This window comes from Plasmodium gaboni, chromosome 14 (genome assembly GCF_001602025.1).
Source record: "Plasmodium gaboni strain SY75 chromosome 14, whole genome shotgun sequence".
Taxonomy (NCBI): domain Eukaryota; phylum Apicomplexa; class Aconoidasida; order Haemosporida; family Plasmodiidae; genus Plasmodium; species Plasmodium gaboni.
The window spans coordinates 2,642,465-2,652,464 of NC_031494.1; the positions used below are offsets into that span (position 1 = coordinate 2,642,465).

At 17.7% G+C, this 10,000-nt stretch overlaps 4 protein-coding genes across 4 annotated transcripts in view; 2 read left to right on the top strand and 2 right to left on the bottom strand.

The window, feature by feature from the left end:
• Positions 1–7,388, top strand: PGSY75_1470100 (hypothetical protein; the record flags this gene model as incomplete). The annotated part of the gene is made up of 2 exons (XM_018788380.1): positions 1–7,079; positions 7,166–7,388. Coding segments are annotated over 2 exons (7,302 nt in total), but the record flags the coding sequence as incomplete, so codon positions are not given.
• PGSY75_1470200 (hypothetical protein) lies at positions 7,385–8,487 on the bottom strand (the record flags this gene model as incomplete). Its single annotated transcript, XM_018788381.1, has 3 exons — positions 7,385–7,488; positions 7,812–8,195; positions 8,442–8,487. The coding sequence occupies 3 exons, from the start codon at positions 8,485–8,487 to the stop codon at positions 7,385–7,387; spliced, it is 534 nt and encodes a 177-aa protein (XP_018639753.1).
• Positions 8,488–9,253: 766 nt separating this feature from the next.
• PGSY75_1470300 (hypothetical protein) lies at positions 9,254–9,685 on the top strand (the record flags this gene model as incomplete). Its single annotated transcript, XM_018788382.1, has 1 exon — positions 9,254–9,685. One exon carries the CDS (start codon positions 9,254–9,256, stop codon positions 9,683–9,685), a length of 432 nt encoding a protein of 143 aa, XP_018639754.1.
• Positions 9,686–9,913: 228 nt separating this feature from the next.
• Positions 9,914–10,000, bottom strand: part of PGSY75_1470400 (putative mitochondrial pyruvate carrier protein 2) — a gene marked incomplete at both ends in the record, with an annotated part of 823 nt that continues 736 nt past the window's right edge. Inside the window, one exon of the mRNA XM_018788383.1 lies at positions 9,914–10,000. This exon is cut by the window's right edge and continues 5 nt beyond it. Within this exon, the coding sequence (XP_018639755.1) occupies positions 9,914–10,000 (87 nt within the window).

A 10,000-nucleotide genomic window follows, 5' to 3' on the forward strand; every position in this document is an offset into this window, starting at 1 on the left:
AATAAATTAGAAACGGTTATGAACATTATAAATAAAGATGATGATAAATATATTTTAGATAATTTTAATATAATATTAGATAATTTATCTTATTTAAAAAATTGCTTAAATAGTTATAGAGAAGTAAAAAATGTTCTGGATCCTCATTTGAATTTATTAGTACATTCATTCTTAGATTTTTTGAAAAAATCATTTAAAAATGTTGAGTATATTATATGCCATTATAAAAAAAATTTAAATGAGGAAGAAAAGAAAAGAAATGAAAATGATAATATAAATGTAGAAATAAATAAATATAATAATAATAATAATAATAATAATAATAATGGTGATGTTAATATTAATTGTGATAGTTTAAAAATATGTAGAGAAAGACAATTTAATTTTGATTTATCAAAACAAAAATTAATAGGTGGAAATAATTGTAATAATAATACAGTTGAAGATACAGAAAAAGGAATATATTCCATGATGAATATAGATAGTGTAGCGAATAAAGAAAATATTAAGAACAAGATTTATTCTCATAATGATGATTATTCTTATATAACATGTATGAATTTGAAAAGAAATTTAAAAAGTAAATATTCTGATGATGAAATGTTAAATATCTATATAATAATTAAAGAAATATATAAATATTATAATACACTTATATCAGTGAGAGGAGAGAAAAAAATAAAATCTCTTTTTACATGTAATTCTTTTTATTTATATAATATTGTTGATTTATTACTTTTATTAAAAAGAGAAGAGAAAATATTTGAATATATAAGTAATTTAGTATACAACAAAACAGGTGAAACCAATTCTTGGGTTTTTTCATATATTTTAATAATATGGTTATCTTTTTGTTTATATATACCTTTTAAATTAATAGATATAGATAAGGATATGTTAAATAAAATTGAAGAAATTTATTATTATTATATAAAAAAAAATGAAAAATCAAAAGAAGCCTGTTCTATATTATATCCAAATTTTTTACGTAGACCTGATGTGTATGAATCTAAAATATATTTTTATCATTTCTTTCTTATTTCTAAAGAAATAATAATGAAATTAATATATATAGATTCAGAAAAGGATAAAAGTAAAGAATTGAAAGATGAATCATTTTATATTATTACAAATAAGGAACTTCCTTCTTATTGTGACAATATGAAGTTTAATAATATAATTTTACATGGTATTTTATTAACACACAAAAGGGTATTGAAGAGAGTAGAAAAGAAAATACTTTTAAACTACAAAAAGTTTTATAATTACTTTTTAATACAGAATTATAAATATTTAGATTTTACTGAGACTTCAAAAGCATTAAAAATTTTATGTTTAGGTTATTATGCATTATTATTCTTAGAAAAAAATGAAGATTATAACGATGTGACAAAAAGACATGATGAAACGAATCATAATGTGAATTGTAATAATGATATATTAAACAAAAGAAAAGAAGAAACAAAAAATGAAAATAATATATATAAACTTAATAAGAAAGGTACTTTATTCAAATCAAATATTTGTTTTAATAGTTTAGATTATGAACATATATATAAAGATCATCCACTTTTTCATACGTTACCTATGTATCTAAATATCAATGATGCTTTTATAGAATATAAGAGAGCTCATGAAAATAAACATTTGGATATGTTGGGAGAAAAAAATTTTAAAATTAAGAGTAGTTTAAAAAAAGAAAAAGATAATATAAAAACAAGTGATAATATGATTGTACATTATAATTATAATAATACTACTGATATTGAGCAGAATAAATGTGATGATGATGTAATATATCCTGATAAAAAAAATAATAATATTAATATTAATAGTTATAGTAATATATATTATAAACCAAGTTATCAAGAACAATTAGAACATATTAAAATTGTTGGTGCAAAAAAATTCATTTGTGAAAGTCATATTATTGAAATACTTAATATATTTTTTTTTTATTTTAATGATAAAAATAGTTATATTAGATGGTGTTTATCAAAAAGTTTTGGTAATATTATGATATATTTAAATATAGATAATATTAATGTTGTTATTAATAATTTTGATGATTATACAAAATTTAATGATTATAATATACTATGTACAATTAATTATACTTTATTCCATTTTTTATTTAATAAAAATATTATTTCACTACATATTTTAAATTATCTATTAAAAAAAATAATATATAGTTTATATTCAGATAATGTTAAAATATATCCTAGTGCCTTTGTATTATTATATAGCTTATTTAAATATAATAAATATATAAAAATGAATTTTCATAATAATGTGACTAGTATTAATTACTTTTTATTTCATCTTATATTTATTAAATTGATTATTTTCTCATTATTTGAGGATAATATTAATATTAGAAAATCAGCAATGTCCTTATTACAGATATATATAGGAAAATTTAATTTCTTTTATGAATTAAAATATAAAAATATATTCGATAATAATAACACACAAATGGAACATACATATATTAATAATAATAACACAGAAGTGGGACATACATATCTTAATAATAATAACACAGAAGTGGGACATACATATCTTAATAATAATAATAACATTTGTGATAATAATTTAGTTGCAAATATTCCCTTAAAAAATAATGTACATAATCATGAAGAAAAAAAAAATATTAATTCATATTTTACAGATAAAGCAAAAGGAAACTTAAATAATTTATTAGAACATAATATATATATAACAAATAGTATAAATAATCAGGAACATTTTTTTGATCGTATGCTTGATTTTATTAACTTATTTTTTAATCATTCAGATATAAGTACTTATTACGAAAATGTTAGAAATATGTCAAATGGATTTTTAGATAATTCTAGAATAAATATTCCATTGATAAAATATACTATTGATAATAAAAATATTAACATTGATGATAATAAAAATATCAATATGGATGATAATAAAAATATCAATATGGATGATAATAAAAATATCCATATTGATGATAATACCAATTGTCTTAATATTTTTTATGAAAGAAATCATAAATATATGAACAAAATAAAAAGAGATATTTTTAATAAGAATATTGAATTATTACAAACGTGTAATTTTAACGAATTAATAAATTTAAAAAAATCTATTATTATTAAAACAAAAATGGTGTGTAATTTTTTTTTATATAAATATCCAATTATTTATCATTTATATTCCAATAAATTATTCCATGAGAATGTGAATGTACGATTATTGTCTTCTGAATCCTTATCTAATTTATGTGTTGTTGATTGTGATTATTTTATTTATGTTGTTCTTCCATTTTTAATAAAAAAAAGTTATGAAGAGAATGTTTTAATAAAACATGGATCTATAATTTGTATTTCAAAAATATTATTAAAATTAAAGAAACGAATTAATGAGAATTTACAAAATGATATAAAAAATATTATTATCTATAGTGAAAAAAAAAGAATTTATAAATATAAAAAAGGAGAAATCTTAAGACATTCTTTATGTTTATTAATTCAAAGTATATGTCAATGTAACTATTTTCTTGTAAAAAAAAATACTTGCACATTTTTTAAAGATATATTAAATAATAATTTATTTCATTATAATGAAATTATTCAATTTGAAGCTTCCAAAATTTTTTATTATTTGCCTATATATTTATTAAGTAAACAACATACTATTGAATTTATATATCAAGTATTCTTTAATATTATTAAAAAAAAAAATAATTTTCTTCATTTAAAAGGATATTTTATACTCTTATGTTTTGTCAATGATACTATTATTCCACATGTATGTCATGAACTTGTACAACTTTTTTATTATATTCTAAAAAAAAATTCAACCCTTTATAAAACCAAACATAAATATTTTATTAAACACAAAAAGGAAAATATACAAAATGTCAATGAGGAATATACCAATGATTACAATGATATAAAAAAAGATGTTCATTTCTTTAAAAAAATTAACTTTGAAAGTTACCCCATTGATTATAATATGAAAATCTTTTGTTTACTTTCACTCTTTAATGTTGTCAATAACTTAAGGAATATATATATATCTGATTTCTTGAAGGTTTATACTAAATGTACCATAAATTTTAAGGGTTTAATTAAAACCATAAATCCAAAAATTCATAAAAAAAAAAATATAAATAACATAAATATTCAGGATATGGACCATTTCAGTAATAGTACAAATGAAAGTAATGATATGGACAATTGTTATTATGAAATGGAAAATAATAAAATAGATTGCTTAAAAAAAAAAGCTAGTTACCTGAACGGTTCAGGTAATAATTCATCAAATGGAAAAGAATTGGAGGATAATTTAAAAAATGATAGATTATATAAAAATAATAACATAAATAATAATAATAATAATAATAATAGTAATAGTAATAATAACAATAAAATTGATGATAAAAATTTTTGTGTTGAAAAAGATTTGGTGGGTATTAATTATAATGAACTAACAATTCCTTTAAACGTTTCATATCATAAGAAAAAAAGACGAAAAAGAAATACGAGTTTTTATATAAAAAAAGATATCAATTTTATAAAGAAAGAAATAAATTGGGATAATGTTTTAGAAAAAAGTAAAAAGAAAAATGGAGGTATTCATAGTGATATACTTGAGTACAAATTAAATATAAACAAAATAACTAAAATATTAATTTTATATTTACAAGAATATGTATATGAAAATGATATAGGGGATTCTCACATTTTTGTAAGAGAAATATGTTTGGGATTAACCATATTTTTGTTAACATCTTATCCGTTATATTTTTTTAAAAAAAGAAATAAAAATGTGCATAATGTAAAAAATATAGAAAATATAGAAAATATAGAAAATGTTATAAATACATATAAAAACAACATTAAAGATAATAATGATGATATAAGTTTATACAAGGTGGATACATGTTCATGTGAAGAAAAATTAAATTATCCAAATGAAAAATCTTCAGATAAAAACAAAAATATGTTTTTAAGTAAAAATTATTTTTATGAACAATTTGAATCTGATAACAGTTATGAAGATGAGGATGAAGAACATGTTAGTGATAAGAAAGGAACAGATGATATATTAAAAAATGAGAAAGAAACTTATTCTATATATATTTTATATAATATAAAAAAGAAATATATTAATATACTTATTCAATTATTATTAAAATTATTATGTGAGAAAAATATGAGAACACATAAAATGTGTTTATTTTTATTAAATTATTTATATAATTATGCTATATTTAATACTAAAGAGAAAAGAATGGATACTTTTTCTTTCCATAATGTATTTAATAAATATTGTCATGATTTTTCCTATGAATTATTTCTTAAAAAAAAAATTGATGATAATATAAGGAAAAGCAAAATGAATATATATAATTATTTAAATACTTATTCTGATAATATTTATAATGTGTTTGAAAATATAATTATTCATACATGTGATTATTATCAACCATTATATTTAAAAGAAAATAAGGACCAAAATATAGAATTTGAAAAAGAAAATATACATAATAATCCTTGTTGTTGTATGTATGAGGAAGAGATTACTTCCTTATTTTTAAATAAAAATTATAAGTTTAATTTGATAAAAACGATATTTAACAAAATTAATAATTTTATATATTTATACAATTATGCATTAAAATATGCTAGCTCTTCTATATTTCATAAGAATAAATATATATCCACGCGAAAGGGGTTAATTAAAGGTCACACTGAAATAGATAATATGGACGGCTGTGATAAAATGAATAATATGAATAATATGAATGATAATTTAGATAGTGAATGTAAGAATAATTGTGGGTTTAATATAATCACGGAAAATGAAAAAAATGATGATTTGTGCTTTGATTCAATTTTTGACAACATACAAATAAATAACGATTTTATCGACGAAATGAATATGAGTGAAAATGAAGAGCAGATTACCATAGAAGAAGAAGGATTAATAAAAGATGTTCACTTTCTTTTAGATAAAGCAAAAAAAAATATTAGTGTAGTTAAATGTTTAGAATATAATGAGACATATTTGTATAAGCATATATTTTACTTATTATTTTTGAATAAATATAATTATTATATAATTAATGGTTTCTTTAATAGTTTATGTTATTATTCTTCTTATAGTGAATATAGTAATTATGAATACACGAATATGATTAAGAAAGGAAAAGAAAAATCTATTGAATTTTTATTCTTAGAGTTTTTACAAACATATAAGAATATATATACCTTTGGATATATTAGAGATGACATATTATTTTTGTATATACGATATTATAAAAAATATTATGTAAATTATGATTATTCTATTGTTGATAATATAATTTATCAATATAATAATAATAAAAATAAAAAGTCCCAAAAAATATTATTATATCCATATAAAGATAAATATGAAAACATATTAGACAATGAAGAAAATGAAAATATTCACATGGATGAAAATATGAAAAATGTTTTTAACAAGTGTGATAATTTTTCTAATTCTTCAAATTATATGGAGAATTATTTTTCTCTTTTTAATTATAATATGCACGATATAAATTTGAAAGAAATAATATCATTAGAAAAGAAGTGTACGCACTTTAATTATTCATATAATATATTTAATAATTATAACATTTATTTTGATGGAAATATAATTTTATTTTATAATAATGTTGATTGTGATAATATAAATAAAAGTTTACAAAAAAAAAAAAGAATTAAAGAAAATAAAAAAATAAAAAAAGAGCAACATGAAAAAATTGAATTATTACCATATGTAAATATATGTCTAATTAAAATTTTATATTTCTTAAATAATTTTAATTTAGTACAATTAGAAATATTTTTAAAGAGTGTTAATTCATTTATTAAATCATCTACAATGAATAATTTTGCAGCATATACTTTTCTACATTTTTTTCTTCTATCACTGGATAAATATAATTCATTTGCTCTTATTAAAACAATATCTGAGGTTATTATAAATATTTTTATGTGTCCAACCATTCACAATAATATAAAACGATTGGCTATGTTCTTGATTCTTCAATTATTAGTACACAGGTGAATAAAAAAAAAAAATACATATATATATAAATATATATATATATATATATATGTCGATAATAATATTACTATTTTGTCTTTAGGTATCCCAAGATTCGAGAATTTACAAATGAATATTTTTATGCAAATATAAATTTCATATCTCCTAGCGAATTTAAACATTATTTATTTAATAGTTATGAAGATTTAGAAAGTATTATTTCTATATTGATAAATACTCAATTTTCAATTATGCTAAAGAAAGAGAATTGTCATATAAAATTAGCAGTAGAAGAAATATCGACTCTTTTAAATATTCCATATTAAATGACGTTTTCATCATGATCATCATTTTCTAAATCATCGTCACTTCTATTGTAATCGAAAATATAGTCGTCTTCCATGGCTATTTCTTCATCACAAGCATCTAAATAATATAAAAATAATTAAAACACAAAAAAAAATTTATAAGATAAATTCATATATATAAAATATATATATATATATATATATATATATATATATATATAACATATGACGTGAGTGTAATATAATTTACCACAATTAATAATATATATATAATATATAAACATATTGTACCATAATTAATCATAAATAATTAATTTATATATATATATATATATATATGTGAAGGCAATGTATTAAATATAAATATATATATATATTTAATTTTCTTTTTCCTTTTATAGTTTATTTTAAATTTTATATTTGTAGCTATACAATACTTACTTGATATATTTTCCTCCTTATGTTTTTCTTTTTCTTCATTTTCATCTTTGTCTTCATTTTCTTTTTCATTTTCGTTGTCATTTTCTTTTTGAATTGTTTTATTGATTGCTTTTGGTACATTTAAAAGAACTTTTTCTTCTTGATAAATATTTTTATAAGAATTAAAATATAATTCGTAAGGATAATAATGGACATTATATTTTGAAATTATTTTTTCTTTGTATACATCCAATTCTTTTTTATCGTATATTTTATTTTTCTCATAATTACATATGTCTATACTTTTCATATGATACTTTAAAATATTATTTGTAATAACATAATCTTCATTATAACTGTTCATATCAAATTTGCTAGTAAGCTTGTTCACATCAAAATCAAAAACTGTAAAGGTTATATGAAAATATATATATAAAAATAAATTATACATAAATATTCTTTTAAAATGGTACATATGATATATATATATATATATATATATATGTATAAGTATAGGATATGTTGACAAATGTAAAGTATATATGACATGATAATATATATATATTAAATATTGTATAATATTTTAATTATATATATATATATATATATATATATATATATTTTTTTGTGATTTGTTATAGCTAATAATACCTTTTTCTTCCGATTTGATGTTGTTCTGCTTTAATTTATTACTCATACTGATTTAAAAATTATTTCGTATACTCTTGCATTCCTTCTTTTTTTTTTTTTTTTTTTTTTCTTTTTCCATATGATAATATATAAAGGGTAAAAAAATATTTATCTTAAGAAAAAGAAATATAGATAAATTATAAAAACAGTTCTATTATATATATAAATATATTTTACTTACATATTATCATTTCAACATTTTTACTAAAAATAATATACAATTTTTTAAAAAGTAAAAATTAAAAATATTTCTTTTCATAGGTAAAATATGTATTATATAATATATAATATATATTTATTGTTTGAGCAATACAAAATAATAAATATGTGGTATATATTATATATATATATATATATATATATATATATATATATAATAAATATATTACCAACATCATAATAATATAATTATTATAATATTAAATATATATAAATAATATATTTATTTATTTATTTATTTTTTTTTTTTTTCAAGTCTAAGAAAAAAATAAAATTTTTTGTAAACATTAATATATTTATATATATATCTAATTTTTTTACCATTTAGTACGAAAAGAAGAAAAAAATATTTTATATAAAAAATATGATAAAAAAAAAAAAAAAAAAAAAAAAGATGAATAAAAACAAGGATATATTATTATAGTATTTAAGCATTTATATTATATATGTAATTTTATATATTTTATTGTTTTGATAATGTAATATAATATAATATATATATATATATATATATATATCCATTTACATGTTAATAATTTTATTTAATGTAAAAAATGCAGAATACGCAAAACATTTCGATTTGCTTAAAAAGGAGGCCTCTCATGAAATATAATGCTGATATGAACTTAGATGACAATATAGAAGATAATGTGAGATATTTTATTTCGTATGAACTTAATAAATTCAAAGGAAATAAAAAAAAACAGTTGAAGAAAAAAACACGACGAAGAGTAAAAATTGATAAGAAAATAGCTTCCTTTGTTTTTCCTAGATCAAGAGAAGAAAAACGTCTAAGATTAATTTATTTAAAGAAAATACATCGAAAAAAATTAAAAATAAGAAAATGTCTGAAAAAACTTAGGGAGAGATTAAAAGAACATGAATATTTTATTTCAAAATTTATTGGAAAAGAAGACGAAGAAAAAAATATTGAAAAAATTAAAGAAGAGAATATATCATCAGAGGATATGGACAATAATGAATAAATATAATATATATCAAATATCAAATATGATATATGATAATTTTTTTTTATTTGTGTATTATATTTGAAGTTTTATAAATTATTAAATTGTAGTTAATTCAAAAATTTATGCATACATATAATGTATATATATATATATATATATAAATATATTTATATATGCAATGTTGATAATTTCTTTAAATATATATATATATTTATATTTATTTATTTATTATTGATAGAAATTTTATCTTTCTTTTTCTTTCATATATACATTATATTTATATTGTCCTATCCTGGATATTTGATAAAAAGATGTCATACTCATAAAGAA